Below are 19,169 nucleotides of genomic sequence, written 5' to 3'. Positions count from 1 at the left end.
CAAAAATAACAAGTGCAAAATTTTCCATGTTTATATGTAGGCCTAAATTATTTTGGCCCATATTGTTAGAAATAAGAATAAATTATGAGACTGAAATTTAAGAACTAAAGTAGGCTGTTTTCTGTTTCACTGATGCCAAAACAAAACAGAATGAAAATATGCCCGAAATATTTTATATAACAGTTTTAGCTTCCCTTTTATCTCTTGTTGGAATTTAGATATATAAACTACATAGCAAGCTTTAAAATCATCACACCACATCTGAGAGTGATACACAACACCTTTTTCCTGACACTTGGTCTGGTATAGAGTAAGGACATGCAGAATTGGAGCACCGAAAATTAAAACAACATTTTAAAACCAGCACACATGTTGCAAGTAACGTGACAAAAAAAAAAAAAAAAAAAAAAAAAAAACTCGGGTTAAGCCTGAATAGATTCTGGACGAGCCTCATGTTCTCTTCAAACGATAAAGTATAACGGATTTCCAGAACTACATGGCGTGAAATAGTGACAACTAATAATAGTGTCCCTACACATGTTGGTCGCTTTCAGTAAGATCTATTGGCGACAACAGGGGGCAGTGAATAGAATAAAGTGACCATGATATACAGGTTATCTGTGTACGTCGTGTAACGCAAATTAAACGTTTTATCACTGATAAGCCCATGGTGGAAATACACTGTCTTTCATATCGTGAATACACTACAGATAAGGGGAAAACGAATAGGAATAAAAGACAAAGCAGGTGCGAGACCATAGCAAGCAATTTTTTAAGTTTTTTTTTAAAGTACGTGAACCTTTGACCATGAAACTTTCTTGTACCTGGATAAAATTTAACCCAGAGTGAACCGTTTTCCAGCAAAAGGGGGTTCTCTCGTATTCCCCTCCCCCCCCCCCGTCCCCTCCGGGGCTCCGGGCCTGAGGTGTCACTTGATCGTCTGCTCTTGTCTCTGTGTTCCAAGAGAGGTTGTTATTATATTAGGTATGTAGCTGGAGTTTCGAGATGTCCAGACGCAAATGTTCAAGTTTTCACCTGCACTTGGTGTGGGTGATCTTTTAAATAAAACGTAAGTCTCTATATAGCCATATCAAAGGACATGTCGACGTAGGGGCGGATCCGGGATTATTTGAAGGGGAGGTCCGATTTTTAGGAATGACAGGCAGCGGATGCAAAGCCAACCCTCGCCCTTCACCTGGTGTAGGCTTAGGGTCCCGCTATAGGGCCCTTTAAAAATTGGGTATTTCAGAAGGCGAACGGTGCCATATGGTACGGTTTAGAGCTATGGTTCAGCTAGTCAAATTCTAATTCCAAGAATATTTTAGAAATCGAAGGGGGGTCAACCCCCCCTTGACCCCCCCCCCCCTAAATCCAACCTGATACCACTACTGACTGAGAATAAAGCCACCAGAGTGATAGGTTTCAGCCCAAATAACTTATCTTTTCAAACCAAGAAGGTAAACGAGAATAAACGATCACAGAATCCTGAAACGTTATATGGGTATAACAGCGTCTTCCTTTGCTTTGGCAACATTGACAGTAAATTGGGCACATCGGAATTTTGAAATTTGAGAAACTAAGAAAGAAAATTTTGTAAACAAAGCGGTCGCTCCTTTTGTCGCGTGGCCATATATATAACGTGAGGCTAAGCAAGTAATATCATTATTGGAATCAGCCCAAATCCCTTATCTTTTCAAACCAAGAAGGTATAAACGAGAATAAACAATCACAGAATCTTGAAACGTTATATGGTATAACAGCGTCTTCCTTTGCTTTGGCAACATTAACAGTAAATTGGGCACGTCGGAATTTTGAAATTTGAGAAACTAAGAAAGAAAATTTTGTAAAGAAAGCGGTCGCTCCTTTTATCGCGTGGCCATATATATAACGTGAGGCTAAGCAAGTAATATCATTAATTGGATAACAAGAAAGGGTGCGCGACGTTAGCCATTTTACATGAGGAAAGGCCATATTCAATACTGTTATTAGAGAATAAGACAATTATGAATGATTGCTGACTTAGATAGAATCGGGGAGACCCAGGAGTGCGAATAAAGTTGTCTTGCAAACTTCATGACATTAATTCTATTCGGCCAATGAACCCCCTTTTGAACGTTTATAATATAATGCGAGAAATGCAACCATGAACACAAATGCGGTCGATATGCCCAGTGCATGATGTTTAAAAAAATCCAAAACGAGGCAGCAAGGCTGTGAAATGTACAGACAAAAAGCAGAAAATAAGGATGCACAAAATACCCCAGACAGCCTCAGTGATCTGGCCCACGTCTGGCCCAGATCTGGCAACGTCTGGCAATGTCTGGGCCAGATTTTGCCAGACACTTGCCAGATCTGGGCCAAGTCTGGCAAAGTCTGGCATTTATGCCACATTTTGCCAGACACTTGCCAGATCTGGGCCAAGTCTGGCAAAGTCTGGCATTTATGCCACATTTTGCCAGATGCTGCCCAGACTTGGGCCAGATATGGTACTTTCATTTTCAATTTTTATTTTCTATTTATTTATTTTTTATTGACCAGTGAGCTGAATGCATTGAACTGACGTCATTTGATAAATTTTGATTTAATTTATCTCTCTCTCTTTTCTTCAAAGTCCCCTCATAAGTGTGCTATTTGTTTAATTTGACTTGACATTTGAATGAATTCACTGTTCTAAAACTTTTTTGAACTACTCGTTCCGCTGTTGTAAGATTCCGCTTTTTATGCTAAGCCGGTCAATGACCCGGATGTAGCGTTTCTTAGAGTTATGGATATGAAAAAAGCACAAGCGTATCAAACTGATACAATTCGTTGAGTGATTTGATTCGTGATGCGATTTATTTCGAAGGCATCAACACTGGCGACGAGGATTAACACTAGTGCAAAACTGTGAGCCAACTTTCTTTGAAAAAATGGAGGAAAAATGTGAAATTACGGAATTCGAACTGTACAGAAGTCACGCTCGACGCGATGGCTAGACAGTTTTGAACATGATAATCCAGGAGTGCATATACATTTGGTGTGGGAACCAATGCAATATACACAGAAGACATGGAGGAAATAGAGGCGGTGTTAATCTCAGTGTATTACCAGATTCAGGTGCATATTGTAATATCATTGATGAAAATACATGGAGAATGCTGAAATCCAAGAAAAATAAATGTGGCTCTTGTGGAGGACTAGAAAACAAACAGTATTATTCATACACGTCTGAGAAACCTTTAAAAGTGAAGGGAACATCATACATTTGAATGTGACGTAAAGGAAGAGACCAGTAGTAGTGAAAGGACATGGGATTTGATATGAGTTGATAAGTTTTGAGAATTTTCAGTGTGGTTTAAGGAATAAAAGTTGGAGTTCATATGCTATTCTGCAAATGTTTGAAAGGACATTTTAAAGACTGAACTGTCAATAAACATGTTTTGAAAGGACCGTTTCTGTCCAAGAAAGGAAGGGATGTTGTGTTTTGACTTGACATTTGAATGAACTGTTGTTAACTTGGTAGAGTTACTTGTTCCATATTGTTGATTCCATTAATAATTATAAGCTTGTCAAGGAGCCGGATGTATCATTTCTTAGTGTTATGGATTTGAAAAAAGCGCAAACATTGCAAACTGGTTCAATTCATTGAGTGATTTGATTCATGATGTGATTTAATTCAAAAGCATTGATACTGGGGTTTGTTTTTGTGCACATGTAATTCTCTTTTAATTGTACATCTATATCTGTGCTGGAGTATACAAATTTTTTTTTTCAGAATTAACATGTATGTACAGTACTGTAGCCAGCATGCAAGTTGAATTACAGTTACTGCATGGTTATTAATAATTTTGTTATAACTCACCATCATCTAAAAAAACAATGTTTTTTCATTCATTATTCAAGATTTATTCATTACAAAACTATATTCATTAGTGATTATTATTATTAATGATATGTTTGAATTAGTTTAAAAATGACAATGTGTGCAAAAATATTTCCCCCTCAAACCCCTCCCCCATGTACATGCATAATTAATTACAATTTTTGTAATTTGTGTTAATTCAGATTCGATGAGCAGCTTTGTGTTGAAAAAAAATTGTTGTTATAACTGTTTTCTTTACATGTATGTAAGTTACATTTCCTCCTGTTAAGTGTCTATATATTTACCTTTTTGCAGTGTAGTTTTTTTTTTTCAAATATACATTGTTTTGTACAAAAAGACAAGGAGTGACCCTTAATTTGTTACATGTTAGTTGCCAGCAAGGTTATATAATGTGTAATAATTTTGTTTAGGGTTTTAGCACAGAATAAATACTTGAATCTTGAATCTTGTATGTCTTTTTTATAGTAATCTTATTGAATAATTAAAAATAATTTTAAAAAAAGAAAAAAAAACATTCTGGGCCATATGTGGTCCATGTCTGGCCCTAATCTGGCCCATTTGAATATGATCTGGTCCACATCTGGCCCACATCTGGCATGCCATACATTTGCCAGATATTGCCAGATCTGGGCCGACATCTGGCCATATGAGCAAATGTGGACTGGGCCAGATGTGGCAATGTCTGGGCCAGATCTGGCCCAAACATTGCCACATCTGGCCCACATGTGGCAAGCCATACGTGGGCCATACCTTTTGCCAGACATTGCCAGACGTTGCCAGATCTGGGCCAGACGTGGGCCAGATCACTGAGGCTGTCTGGGACATTACTCAAACTTCAACAGAAATAAACTGATCAAACTAATTTTCGAATCAGTCCTGCGAGTTTCAAAGCAAAATATAATATGGTTTTCATTGTATAATGCTGGATAAAATATGATATGTCAAAAAATGGTCTGAACAGGCTCATTTTCGAAATTGATCTATATTTCATGAAGATTCATCAGTTCTGTAAGTTTGAAGACAAAAGATAAAACGGTTTTCATTTCATTTGTATAACGATGCATAAAATATGCTTAAAAAAAGCCTGATTTTCAAACTTGACCTGTGCTTTATGAATATTCATCATTTAAGTTTGAAGACAAAAGGTAAAATTGTTTTAATTTTATTTGGATAACACTAAGGGTGCTTTCCCAGAGATTTTAGATCGATCTATCCCCGCGGGGAGTCTCACTAGATTACCTTCAGATAATCCGGCTTAAATGTCCGTCCCGCCTACTACAAGCTGTAAGGGGGTAATTAACTTTCGTGTCCGCTCGGCTGACAGCTATTTAGCGTGAACCCCCAGGGAGTTAGGTCGATCTAAAGTAGATCGATCTAATCTCTGGAAATGGGGTCTAAGGGTCTATTCCCACAACTTTAGATCGATCTATCACCGCGGGGAGTCTCACCAGATTACTGTCAGATAATCCCCCTTAAGTGTCCGTCCCCGCCTACTACAAGCTGCAAGTGGTAATTAACTTTCGTGTCCGCCCGGCTCACAGCTATTTAGCGTGAACCCCCAGGGAGTTAGGTCGATCTAAAGTAGGTCGATCTAATCTATGGAAATGGGGTGTAAAAGTGCACGGCGACGACGACGACGAGGCCGGATTTTTATTTATTTATTTATTTATTTATTTATTTTTAACATAAACGATTTTGATTAGACCTATTGACAAAAAGAATGTCATAAGCATCATAAGCAGGATATACTGGTCATATACGTAATGAACGGGCCTGTTTTTTTTTTATTTGTTAAAGATGCACAGCGACCTTTCCACGACTGCCCTAAGTGAACACAAACTTATACAGTTTAAGTCGTGCGATTAGTCACACCAAGGAACTCCTTGTTCACACGCATGCAGCACTTACCGTGGTGGCTGGTTTGGCGGATGTGATGCGTGTTTAGGATTCATTTATCTCGCATTTTGGCGACTTCCTCTGCTTATATCACTCATGCTGGACAGATCGACCAGACACTGACTCCACAAATGCTACAAGAGGTACGTGCAGCGTTCTATTATTTGAGAAAAAAATTTTAATTCAATAAAAGAAACTATTTTTAACTGACACATTATTCCATAAGTTTCCTTTAAGTTACATTAGCGATGGTTTTACAGAATTAAATCAATATTAATAGTTTCGTATTTATTGACAAAATTAACTTTTGTGTCTTTTTTTATCTCTTTTCTTTATTTCGTCAAAATTAACGGATCCAATTTGACAATTTATGTGCTGAATACAACCTGGCTTTCATGAAAACAATAATTCGTATAAAAAGTTGCCTTTTTCAAATACACTATTTAAAAGTTTACAAAATGATTTGGTGTACAAGTACGAATAATTTTTAGGGGCTAGTTTTGTTCAGCTTTTTCACCGTGCCATTTCTGCTCAACAAAAGTAACGGATGTTCTTTACAAGCACAACATTCTGAACAGACTCAAGTGGAGGCGGTATTTCATTGCGAAAACCGTGCTAGACGGACCGCGCCAGGTGAGGTACCTATCCACTAGTCGGCTGACATGTACGACTGCCAAGATATGAGCAGCATTGTCCGCACCATTTATACATGTGATTAATGCCTCCTTCGCCGCCAGTACTAATAGGCCGTTTTAGGTCTAGTCACGATTAGTGACTGGATTGGTCCACCCTTTCAGTTCAATTCCCCTCCACTGATATCTTTGAGAGACAGTTACTGTACAGGTACATCAGCAGAGTTAAAGAAAAGTCCAAGAATTTATAATGTACCCCAACGTCAGCAATATGCATCCATTCTTTGCTTTGTGTGATGCATACTTATACAAAAAGTGCCTTCAATAATTAATTGGTGACTTTGGCACCCTACACTGGTACATCCACCTTGCACTTTCATAATATTTGACTTCGTGGTGTTTTCTTTGTAATTCAATCAATAATCTTTTATATAATACATGGTGTTGAACAGCTAGCTTACTAGTAATTGATCTAATTGATTAATTATGGGATGGGTCAGCTAGGACTTTACAACTTGCTTTCAATTTGAGTCTGTAAAAAAGGTTGGCTGATATTTCAAGAAATATGTAAAAGGTAAGCAATTTATAGTACAGTGTATTAAAAAGAGGAAAACTATGCAGAAATGAACAGTTAATTTCTTCAATGTAAATCTTTCTTCAAAGAATCAAGTTTGAATGTATATTATTGATTAAGTTTACCAGTTTAAAGCAACCCTGAGTGCTAAAAATAAGCCCCTATTGTATAATAATGCATAGTCACCCAGGTCTTCCAAAAGTCAGACATTAGAATTGATATCACAGTGTATTAGTTCTGACTGTAATGTCAACAGGAAGGAGGGATTATTAGCATACTTCAACAAAGGTGTTATTTTCCTCTTTACACTGTCTCGCTAGGTATGAATGGAAACCTAGTCATAATATTACCTTTTATGTTACTTTACAGGGCCAACAACTAGTCCACATGACATTGGCCTTTTTGTATGCATGAAGCTGTGAGCAGTGCTTCTGAATGGCAAAGAGGTCACACTTAGCTATGTAATGTATAGGAAATGAAGCAGTCAGAGAACAAAGATCTTGTGGCTGTCATGCCTTGTTGTGAATGAATCAAAGGAGGGCTGAGATTATTTGGGGTGGTAAGCTCGTAGAGAAGATTAGATGAGGGTGTGTGGGAGATTATACAGTAATAACTGGTATGTGATGTAGACGCACAGAATGTCTCTGAGCTGATATAGCCGGGATGAGGATGCACTTTCTTTGAAGTGATCAAAGTCAAACACTCATCACAGATGGATTTACCAGGTGCTTGTGAAAGTGGAACTACTGGGTATATAGCAAACGGCTGATTAGATAGGAGCCTGATGGACTTTATAAGTGTCATGAATATTTTTTTCACAATTCAATGGCTGTGTATGGGATAAATTGAATTGTACCCCCAAGCACAGGAATGATTGTTGTGTTGACACAGTGATAAAAGACATCTGCAAATAGACTTTGTTGAGTGGTGGAATTTCCTCCCCCACACCGCAGTTGTGAATGATATTGAAACTGGTCCAAACCACTTCTCTGAGAGCCATCATATGAAAATGACTATTTTAAAGAGAGTTTCTCCCGTCTAACACCTGAAACACACTGAAGAGCAATTTATGAATTGAGTTTTTGTCATTGGTCCTCCTGCTTGTGCCACTAAGTACTGTAGGAGTTAAAGAGAAGAGAACTGACAGCATGAAACCAGCCAGTGGCAACAGTTATAGCAAGGGAACACCCCTGAAAATTCTTAACAAGGGACCAGATTACTTCAGGGAGCGAGTGATGAAAAGATCATCAGGTAAAAACAGATTAATATCACAGTTATTTTAATAATTTATAGTAAAGTGTAAAAGTTAAAAGGTATTGGTACATCCATTTAAATGGTGACTAATCTGTGAGAGGTGTTTGAAATACATGTAAATACGCCATTGAATTCGCCATGATGTAATGTGCATTTGTTTAGTATGGGTGGGATTTGTATTAATTTGATCTCCACCCCTGACCCTGTAGTATTGCACAAGGCACATCTAATCTGTGGATCAATGTATTGTGCTGTGCAATATCAGTCTCACTCTGGTACAAGGGACCACCATCACTGAGTCATCCTCTTCTATGAGAAAATGAAAGCTGTGTCACTATTGCTGGGAACATATTAATTTATTTTAAATAACTGTTTTCTATGAATTAAAAAAAATGAGAAAGATACAATCAAATATTCAACTTATGTAATTAGCATTATTATCTATTATTATTATTTGTTGCAAAAAATAATCTTCAGTATGTGGCAAATATTGAACTTCCTTACATACACTGTAACTACTTATGATTTATATCTAGAATCTTAGTAGAATGTGTTACAATGGTTCTTGTGGTTGTCAAAAATGGATAATGTGTATATTATGGTTTATAAGATCTGGCATATGCAAATGTTTCTTTCTTTTGCTAAAAATGCTGAACAAGTTTGGGGGGCTAATACCTCACTGTCTAGCACGAACATGCAGCTGTAGTTTTGATAGGTTCAGCCAGCTGAGCATGAGGTAATGTAATTGGATTGAAGAAAGCATTTGAATAATAGCCACAGAGATGTCATGTAATGCACCCTATGACGGGTGATTTTGTTTTTTATGAATTTTTATTTAATATTTATTTTAATTTTTCTTCAAATGAATTATAGTTGTGTTTTATTTCTATATTTTGTTTTCAAGTTTAAAAAAGAAAAATTAAATATTTCTTACTCCTTTTTTTATCAAAAAGAATAAAAACACTACACGTTTTTTTCTGTTCTAAGCATGATTAATTACCATGACAATTAGTGTTTATTATGAACAACAAATGCAAATAAGTATTGATGGTTAACAGTAGTACTGTAATATATTCTGACCAGCATGAGATTTGCTATCACTTATTTAATGGATTCAATAATAGTACAGTGTAGCATTTATTTTGGTCCTTCCAATGAAAGCTCCATCAAGTCCTGTTTCCAGTCACATTGACCTTTTGTCTAATTAAGATTAGATAAAGATTATACCACTAGAGGGAGTCATACATGTAAGTACAAAAAAGGTATGAGACTAAATAATCTTCAGTGGTGAGGACAGGGGACATTTTCACAAAAAAACTAGATCCCCAAAATTGGTCTTACCTTTTTGACCAGATTTTTTGTGGATTTTGACCCAAGATGAATAAACAACTTGTCTAGTTAAGGTAAAATTAATCCTGTATTATAACAAGAAAGACACTGCTCCCATCTGCTAATACTTCGTTTATTTAATTAGTGGACTACAATGGATTTATATTAAACTGAAGTAGACCAAATTTTTGGTCTAAAAATTAAAACCAGTTTCTGGGCTGATATACTTAAATGAAGCAGGCCCCAGGGCAAAAGAGGGATTGGATCGGCAGATCAGTGTCCATGTAAAGGGGGTCCAAAATGACTGGAAGCACAACTTTTTATAGGTATACAGCTCGTTAACTTGTCATTGTCTCATGTGTGTTATTAAGGCCGTCAGGTGTGTCCTGCATTTAACTCTGCCTGGTTAAGGCAAGTTCATGTGTCATATCTAGAGATAATGCATAGTGGGATAAAGTTCAAGTTGATTATTATAAATGCAGTCAAAATAGATGTTGTGAACCAGTCAAATAATGGAATTATGGGTGTTATCATATTTTTAACTTGTAGGTAAGTACCCTTGCCCTAGAAAGTAACGAAGTTATCAGTGATATATGGGTTGCTCAGTTTTATGGCACTTCATGCTGCTTACTAATTACTATAATGCTGTGCCACATTGTGAAGGACAACAGTTCTCATTAAATGAAAATTACCAGCTTTGTGAAGAAGGCTAGTAACAAATGAGTGCATGTTAAGTGAAAGCTAATAACAGTTTGGCTGATATATTAATGCTACAAGGGATTTCATAAACCCACAGCTGTTATTGTCAGAAATATGACTAGTCTTTAAAATTATTCCAAAAGGATGATTACATACTGCAGTTAAGTTAATGGAGTGTGCAGCTGCTCACAGGGGGGATGGGGGGATGGCATCATGTCATTAATTAGGTATTCCAGTCAGGGATCACATCACGGTCATAGCCTAGTTTGTGAGTCATTGATATACTGTTTATATCAGGTAAGGTTATGCCTGGTATAGTTGGTCATGTTGGCAGGGACTCTTGTACCATAGATATATGTAAGTTTCACCTACTTATATAATTGAAGAAGTAGAGTATTTATAAAATATTAGTCTGAAAAGAAATTTTATGAGTTCTACTTTTATTTAGTTTGAAGAACCTTTGATATTGTGTGCATGCAAATTGAATGTATAATTATCAAACCTTTTTTCATTGAAAATTACATTCTTGGCAATAGTACTAGTAATTGAAATTTTCAAAAGTTATACATTTAGCTGTCTGCTGGAAATTCAGAGGGCTTTGATAATCTATTGATTTCAAAAGCACTTATTTGAACTGTTGGCAATTTAGCCTTGGTCATTTTGACAGCTTGATGCAAGTTTAATTAGATTGTGTAGTACAAAAATTGATGCTCACAAGTGCCCTAGAAGATTAGATGAGTGATGCTGGATAAGCGTGAATATTCCTAGGACTTATTTCCCTGGAGAAATTTGAGAAATTTCATAAGAGTACCATCTGGACTGAGAATATAGTTGTAGGTTAAGGGTTTTAGGCCTTAATTCAGGAAGCACAAAGTTGATTGCAATTCACTTATAAGTTTGTAGATGTAATCTCTTGGTTAACTGGTCCAGGCCTTGCAATCAAGAATTTACTTTCCTGAATTATAAGGACTAACATAATTATGATAAAAGCAACTATGTCACAGCTTATGTCATTGAAATGTCTGTCATTTATCACAGTCAACATTCATTATACGTGACAACTACCCACAACCTGACCAAGTATTTCCTGAGTGCTTCATTTTATATTTTTATTTATTTTTACGAAATATCATTATCATGATCATTTTATATTGCATAATTTTATGACACAATGTTAAGGTTATTTAAATCAGGAACATATCATAGAACCTCTGTATTCTCTGGAAAAGGGCTCCCAATATTTTTAACACCGTAGACTGCATTCCCACAGATTTTTAGATCGATCTATCCCTGAGGGGAGTCTCACTAGATTGCTGTCAGCTTAGCTGGCTTAAATGTCTGTCCCGCCTACTAAATGCTGTAAGGGGGTAATTAACTTTCGTGCAAACTCGGCTGACAGCAATTTAGCGTGAACCCCCAGGGAGTTGGGTCAGTCTAGATGGATTGATCTAAATCTGTGGGAACCCAGTCTTAGAGACCTGAAGTTATGTCAGAGACTTAATACTAGGAGGCACTCAGACAACTTGGGAACATTTCTGACTGCAAAAGAAACTAGACATATATTTTGTCATAGCTACTTAGCTTTATATATATTTTGGGAACAAACAGACTTGTGGTTTGAAAACATCTTTGAATTCAAGACAAGGTCTAGTAATGGGATAGATTGTCAATGACAAATGATAACATTCTTACAAGCTTTGATGGAATTGGAGCATTTGTGGTTGAGTGAACATTAACACAGATAGAATGCTGACAATGCTGCCATTTTCGCTGTTCACTGGTTTCAACCAGCAACTCAGATGACTTCTTTACAAAGACTGATATCTTTTTCATCATATTTAATACAGGAAAAGACCCAGCAGAGTGAAGCAGTATAAAATTCACATTAAGTGCTCTTAGTACACAGGCACAGATGTTGGTTTTTATAATCAGGAATTCAAGCTGCTGTAGTTGGTTCCTGGGTATACTAATAGCATCATGTAATCTGGCATTTGACTACTGTTATGTTAGCATTTGAGTATTTTTTATATGTGGGACTTAATGTAAAAAACAAACACAAATATTCTTGTTGTTGTTTTGACATTCTTTAAGATGTCTGCCACTATATGATGTCAAGATCCAATTACACATTTTATGGGGCCTTTTCCTCCACATGGCTTAAACCAAGAGAACAGTTACAGCCGCACCTCTCTTCTTTTTAATTTGTGCAAATATATAGTTTTGAAGAGGAATTTTATTATTTAAAATTTTAGGATGCAATGAATGTAGGCTTTCGAAAAGGAAAATGGGGAGGTTTAAGAAAGCTTATTCCCCTCATATAGCTCCTTAAGATTGTTTTATTGAACAATGAAAACAATTTTGTAGAATGAATGAGGAAGTTGGTATTTATCGCATGATAAAACTTGGCTTGAACATTGATTGCATTTAGTATATTTTTTGGTACAATTGATACCTGATACTTAATACTTTTTATTGCACTAAAACTTCTTTATAATCAGAATTGTTTAGTCTACATGGATGCCTGTTTTTAATGCCTAGTACATTTCTTAGTACCAACAAACTTGGGACAAACATAATATCAAGTAACAGTATTTAAAGCAACTATGCAGTTCTAACAGATGTCAGAATTGCATTTCACAGATTGGAAGAAGTTGAGAACATCTCCAACAGTTAAAATACAGTCTATTTATGTATACTTACTGAATTCAATATAATGTTTCTACTTTTCATATTTATCTTATAGTTATGTGATATCAGTTAATGGCTTAAATGACTTCTTAATCAGGTATGATGATGGTGCCAAGTAGATGTAAGAGTGCTGTTCAACTGCTGGAAGAAACAAAATCCCAGTATGTGAAAAGTACAACAGTTCTAGTCAACAAGCAGAAACCAAGGAATGCTGAAAATCTTCAAGTTGGAACCAGGTTTGTTTAATTTCTTATTATGGGATATAATTTTATTAAACATTTATTTACATTTTGTAAAGCGTTATTGGTCCTGTCATATGTTACTTCATCAAATGTTACGTATATCAAAGAAAAAAAAACATTCAAAAAATGTTTCAGAATCATCAGCAAATTATTGATGCTCACCAAACTGTAGTGGAAAGAAGTCCTATTATAGAAACATTGGGTTACTAGGATCCCCCTTTTTCTTCATGCTGTTGCCCACATTTCCTGGAAAGAAGTCCTATTATAGAAACATTGGGTTACTAGGATCCCCCTTTTTCTTCATGCTGTTGCCCACATTTCCTTTATGAGTAATTTCAGTTTATGAAAAGGATTTAGTATATATGTAGGGTTGGATAGTTTTTAATTGATGACCATCTCCTCTACTGCAATCCTACTAGGTAACAATACTGTATGTCTTTCTGGTATGACTAGACTAGTTGTACTGATAACTGTTTCCTTTTAAGACCCTATGTATTTTATTTGTGCATTTGACATTTTCTATTGCATTTAATTTGTTCATCAATCCCCACATTAATTCATAGGTAAAATATGATGTAATTTGTTTAACTTAATGTCATACTACCAGCATGATAATGTGTCAACATATATTTCAAACCATAATGCTTCTTTTCATTATTTTGGATTCTAGATTGGATGAATGGGATTTCAGTCATAGTATTTAAAATATGCATTCATAACACACATCTAACTCTAAATATGGATACAAATAAGAATACAAATCATGAAATGGCCAAGAACTCTACTCAGCTGTCAACTGTCATGGGACTTGGTTCTAACAGATAATTTAATTTTCTTTGTGAATCTGCCAGAGCTAAATTTCAAATCTAATATAGCCCTCTCAAACGCAGAACATTTGTCAGATTTTTCTATAAGAAATTCTCAAATAATTTTTTTTGGGCATTTTTGAAAAAAAAAACAAATTTAAGCAATAATCAAGATGATTATTTTGTGTTTATGGTATATTTTTACATGTGTAGTTGATTCTGCAATGCTATTTATCATGGGAGATATCATGTCCCCTTGACCAGGCTCACACATAAGAAAATGGCTATGTTCATAAAGTAAAGGACATGTTACTTGCATATACATGTATGGCAAGAATCAAGGGTGTCCTTTGTTGATTTACAATATTGTTAATATTGAAACTTGAATTCCATATCAGAATTAACACACTACTCTGCTACCAGACATTTATGTATTTGACATTGTTTCATGCAATTCTGTGGAGCACCTCATGTAATACAATTCAGATTGGAAGCAGATGTAGACATAATGTAATTATATACCTTCATTTACATTCCTCAAACATGTGACTGGGCTAGCTGTACAATCGCAGTAACAATGTAAAAGGTGTTATTTGATGGTAAATCAATATGGATGCTGCCAACTTGCATGTCAGGAAATGAGGTCTTTACACTTCAGGCACTCTTCATACAGGATCTGATTTACAATTTTTATTTGCTGGCAAAATTTTATGACATAGATGCATGGTGTACTTTTTGTTAAGCGATTTCAGTTTCTGAAAATTTTCATTAGTCTGTTGTATTTATTTTTCATTAAAGAAGTTGTAATAGTATAATATTCTTTTTCTTTCTTTGTTTTTCTTATATTATATATGCCAATTAACAAAGAGATAAAGAAATCATGGCACATAAGATTAAAAATGGTAAAATATTGAATAAAAATAAGTTTAAGGTATGTTTTTTTTTTTTAGAAATGAATACCTATTTTCAGATGTTTCATTAGGTGGACTTGATGTCTCAAGACATCAATTCAGATTTTTGGAATCCATACTAATGATAATGTAATAATATGAACAGTTTGGTAAAATTTGAAAATTATAGTTGGAAGAGTGGAAATGTGGGTAGAGAACACATATGTTGGGTCTACTTCAATTGTGAATTAATAACAATTTACCCAAAGGCCACTTTTGCTGTGTTAAAATGTCAACTCAGTTACCATCAATCATTTGCAAAAGAATGTGTTTTTTTATTACTTAATCTAAGCCAAGATCCTGAATACAGCCATTTCTTTGTAAGAATACTCTTTAAATCAATAAGGTCCAGAAAAATCTACCATTAGACACTGCTTGATTGCCTTATCAAATCAAGCTTAGGCCATGTGCACACAAGACTGCTCAGTTCCCTGAATAATGCTAACAGCTTATAATAGATGAACTTGTAACCTAGATAAAATCATTATTTTCAAGAGGTAAAAGAAAGAAACTAGCCTAGTTGCTAAAGGATACCACGCAAGGATGATTGCAGAAAATTGATTTCAGAGCATCTCTCAGGTTACTTATTTCACAATCAGCTTTCAGGCTGAGGGAAACATATTAGTCCCACAAGTCTGTTGGATCTAGTAATTTGTATTTCCTAAATATTGGTGCTATCATGGGATAAATAATAGAGATTGTATATTGAATCTGCCACTGCTGACTCATATGTTTCTATTTCTCATTTTTGCATTTAGGCAGAAGAATTTAGCACCCCCCAGTGAATTGGATGGTAAAAACAACATTGCTACCATTGATCGAGGACAGTTGCAGGCAGATGTTCTTTCCAATACAGCCACAGCTCAATGTAGGTCCAGCCCAAACTTTTCAGCGGCACATGTAAGAGGTTCTGCTGAACTTCATTGTAGACTGAAACTGCAAGGCCAAGAGTCCTGCTGCTCAGGACCAAATGCTCAGATTGCCAAAGATTTAGACAGTTTTACAGAGAGTTCCAGGGATCCAGTTGGTGACAGTCCCCCTCCTAAATCAGTCTTGTATAAAAGAACAAGGCAGCAAATTGGAGGCGATGCAAGTGCAATAATAGCTAGTAGTAATGGGGGAGCGACAGGCTCTGGACAGTCACCTTATTTTAAAAGAGCTCGTCAGCAGGATTCTGTCAATATTACTTCACAGCAGCTTAATCAAAAAATGAATTCTATTGATCGAAACAGTCAAACCAAGTCCAGTATTAAGTCTACTTCTTCTCGAGGTAGTACTGGACATGGATCACCTCGAAGGATTGATGTCAGGCCTAAGATAACCATTCTGGAACCTGTCCATCTCGAGTCCTCCTCCCACCCTGTTCCCCAGAGTGGATGGAGAGATTACCGTGGCACAGCCAACTCATCAGATAATCAGTACACCACAGATGAGCAGAGCAGCTCACAGGGTGAAGGTACAGGAGATAGCATCGTACGCCTTCGTCCTAGAAGATACAGTATACAGCGTTCACGATCAGATCTCAGTCACAGGTTCAACCGAAATAGTAATGACTTCTCAGATATGAGCTCTCGGCTTTCTCGCACCAGTACAGACTTGGAAAAGTTTTTCAATGAGATGGGATTGGAGGGTAGTGTCATTGGACCCATGCTGAAGTCACAGACTGAGTCAAAAGATGAATTACAGATTTTTGAGAGTGCCAGCTCTCTAGCTTCTCCTGCTAAATGGAGTGTATGCAGCGGCGATTCTCGACTGGACTTAGATGGCCAGGCAACCCCAACTTCAGTAGTGGAGAGAAATGCTAGGATAATAAAATGGCTTTGCAATGTGCGGAAGGCAAGGTCTAGAAGTACGTCAGAACTGGAATAGACATTAACACTAGCTTACAATATTGTATTAACAAGTTAGTATTGATCACAGAATGACAATAACCTTAAGGCAGTCAATCTCTTCAAAGAGGTTTCCTGGGATCCAGAACACCAATATTGACACTTCAGCATTTTCAAGCCATGAAGTAAGATAATTGCATCCATTTAAATGATCTTGAAATAACAGATGATTGCATGAAATGTATGTTTATATCTGAAACTATATGAAAGAACTCATGCAACAAAGTCATTTTTGGCGTAAAAATCAATGTTAATTGGTTTTGGGAGAAAGGTAGACCCAAGGAATTGCGTAGAAGAAAAAAAAGGCAAAAAAGTAAAAATAAGTCTGACATAGGGTGCTGAAACACAGGAAAAAAAGTACAAGGTGTAAGTTATTTTCAATCTATAAAACTATACATACTGTGCAAAAAAAATTACATGTATGCTTTACAACCTGTGGAGTACCTTACTATTACCTTAATTATGATGACAGAGTAGTATTGCATTAATAATTTTAGACTGATGTCTGTAAGAAGGCATAAAATTTTAAAGAAAGAATGAAAATTATGTGAACTATATGTACCTTCAAGAAATTTGCTGAAAACAGTAAACTAACCAGTGTAGCACTGTTCAGTGCAGTTGAAGATCAAATGAACAAATGTAATGGATAGGGAATTCCTAATTAAAATGACCATTTTGATTTGAACTTTACCTACCAGTGTCAATTGTACATGCCCTTTCCATGTGAAAAGTTGCATTAAATACAATTTCTGATCAATTGTGCATGTATTCCACATAAATCTGACAAATTATTTGCCTTCTTTCTCCATTTGAAGCCTTTGTTTAAACTTGTATTTCAATTTTTCATGTGCAATAATCATATACCTTTAATCTAGGTTATGTATTACTTAACTGATTCTTACCTAGTTTAAATGTTTTTTTAAATTTATTATTTTTATTTTATTATTATTTTTTTCAAATTAACTCGCTTTTGCATCTTTTTTTTAAAAGATAGAGCAAGTTGCTTCTGAAATATTGGACAGGTAAAAGGCGCTTCTCATAAAGTTTTGATGAAATATGATGCCTCAGGCCAAAGCATAGGCCAACTGTTTAGTTCCATCAATTTTTGAATGATATCACACAAATGATATATTATTTGCTCCCTCAATGTGACTAAATAAAAATTTCTGAACGAAATGCATTTGGTTGTTTTTGTCAATTTTTCCGTCACAACTATCGCAATGAGGAAGTCTAATGTGAAGTGCAAGCCACATCCAAACCTAATATAGAGGTGCAATTCACAGGCATGCTCTTAAAAATATTTAGTGCTATGATTGCAAACTATGTCTGATTATTTTAGGGTCCCATGTGAAGAAGTTTGTATCAAATTTTCACTGTCCTGGAACCATGATTTTAGAAAATAATTCATTTTCTATCTCCAAAAAGGGAACATACGTTACTGTCAAAAATGCAAAGCGTTCAACTATGAAACGTTTTACTCACTTTGAAAATTCAGTCATCACTGGTTTTGTTCTTTGATTTATCTCCTACAAGTATAACGTTGTAAAGAGTTATAATAGTCTTCTGTATAGAGCTCTTTGAGCAACTTTAGTTTGCTTGTCACTGAATATTAAAAAAAGAAGAAAAAAAACAGGGAAAATACATCCTACCAACAGTAAGATAAGCATTAAATAAATTATTTTCCCCCTCGTGCTCCAAATATATCAGAAATGTCAAACTACAGAACTATCATTAAATCAAAATATATTTTTCGGTCAGCAAAAGAAGACATTGTTTTCTCTTGCACCAAGTACAGTACTTAAACAAAATGAAACATTTTTACAATTTTTCTAGGGAACATACCTTACCCAGTATATTATTATTATTATTATTATTATTATTATTATTATTATTATTATTATTTATTTTTTATTATTATAATTTTTTTTTTTTTTTTTTTTTTTTTTTTTTTTTTGAGACTTCAGCATGTGAAATGCACCTCTATATTGGGTTTGGGTGATCAGTGTCTTTACAAGTCGAATGTGAGAGTACGTGTTGCCTTGATTAAAATCCCATTATTAAATGTTCTATTAACTGTAATGAAAATGCCTAAATGTGGCCATTTAGAACGATAAATTAAAGAACACTTTGAAAGTTTGAAGATTAATTTTTTATAGCGTCATGTGCAAAAAAATATCTTATCACTGAGCAGATATTGAATTGTTTTTGATAAGCATTTGATTGTTGTCTTTTAATTATCCTCTGCGTAAACTGTTCACGAAACGTGAAGGCGAGTGTGTTAGAGTGTTGCGATTGTTGCGGTTTATGACCGAAAGCTTCTGCTGGTGCTAAGGTTTGTCTTGGCATCA

General features: G+C 35.5%; 1 protein-coding gene across 3 annotated transcripts; it reads left to right on the top strand.

The window, feature by feature from the left end:
* Positions 1-7,269: 7,269 nt before the first annotated feature.
* Positions 7,270-18,001, top strand: LOC106175682 (protein FAM110B). 3 transcript variants are annotated; one of them, XM_013557794.2, is made up of 3 exons: positions 7,270-8,215; positions 13,032-13,170; positions 15,691-18,001. In XM_013557794.2, exons 1-3 carry the CDS (start codon positions 8,113-8,115, stop codon positions 16,799-16,801), a joined length of 1,353 nt encoding a protein of 450 aa, XP_013413248.2. In that variant the 5' UTR covers positions 7,270-8,112; the 3' UTR covers positions 16,802-18,001. The 3 variants fall into 3 exon arrangements, with proteins under 3 accessions (XP_013413248.2, XP_013413249.2, XP_086855228.1); XM_013557795.2 differs by lacking the exon at positions 7,270-8,215 and adding an exon at positions 9,644-10,096; XM_086999102.1 differs by lacking the exon at positions 7,270-8,215 and adding an exon at positions 10,250-10,603.
* The last annotated feature ends 1,168 nt before the right edge of the window (positions 18,002-19,169 follow it).

Source organism: Lingula anatina, chromosome 1 (assembly GCF_051362555.1).
Source record: "Lingula anatina isolate TDL-2025a chromosome 1, LinAna3.0, whole genome shotgun sequence".
NCBI classification, from domain to species: domain Eukaryota; kingdom Metazoa; phylum Brachiopoda; class Lingulata; order Lingulida; family Lingulidae; genus Lingula; species Lingula anatina.
Note: the sequence above shows the minus strand (reverse complement) of the source record. Positions and strands in the feature narration are given on the sequence as shown.

Bases quoted from the DNA above. Each gene is read 5' to 3' on its own strand.
- LOC106175682 (XM_013557794.2), top strand. From the start codon at position 8,113: ATGAAACCAGCCAGTGGCAACAGTTATAGCAAGGGAACACCCCTGAAA. The intron at 8,216-13,031 runs GTAAAAACAGAT...CTTCTTAATCAG, and splicing joins AGTGATGAAAAGATCATCAG to GTATGATGATGGTGCCAAGT. The intron at 13,171-15,690 runs GTTTGTTTAATT...TTTTGCATTTAG, and splicing joins AATCTTCAAGTTGGAACCAG to GCAGAAGAATTTAGCACCCC.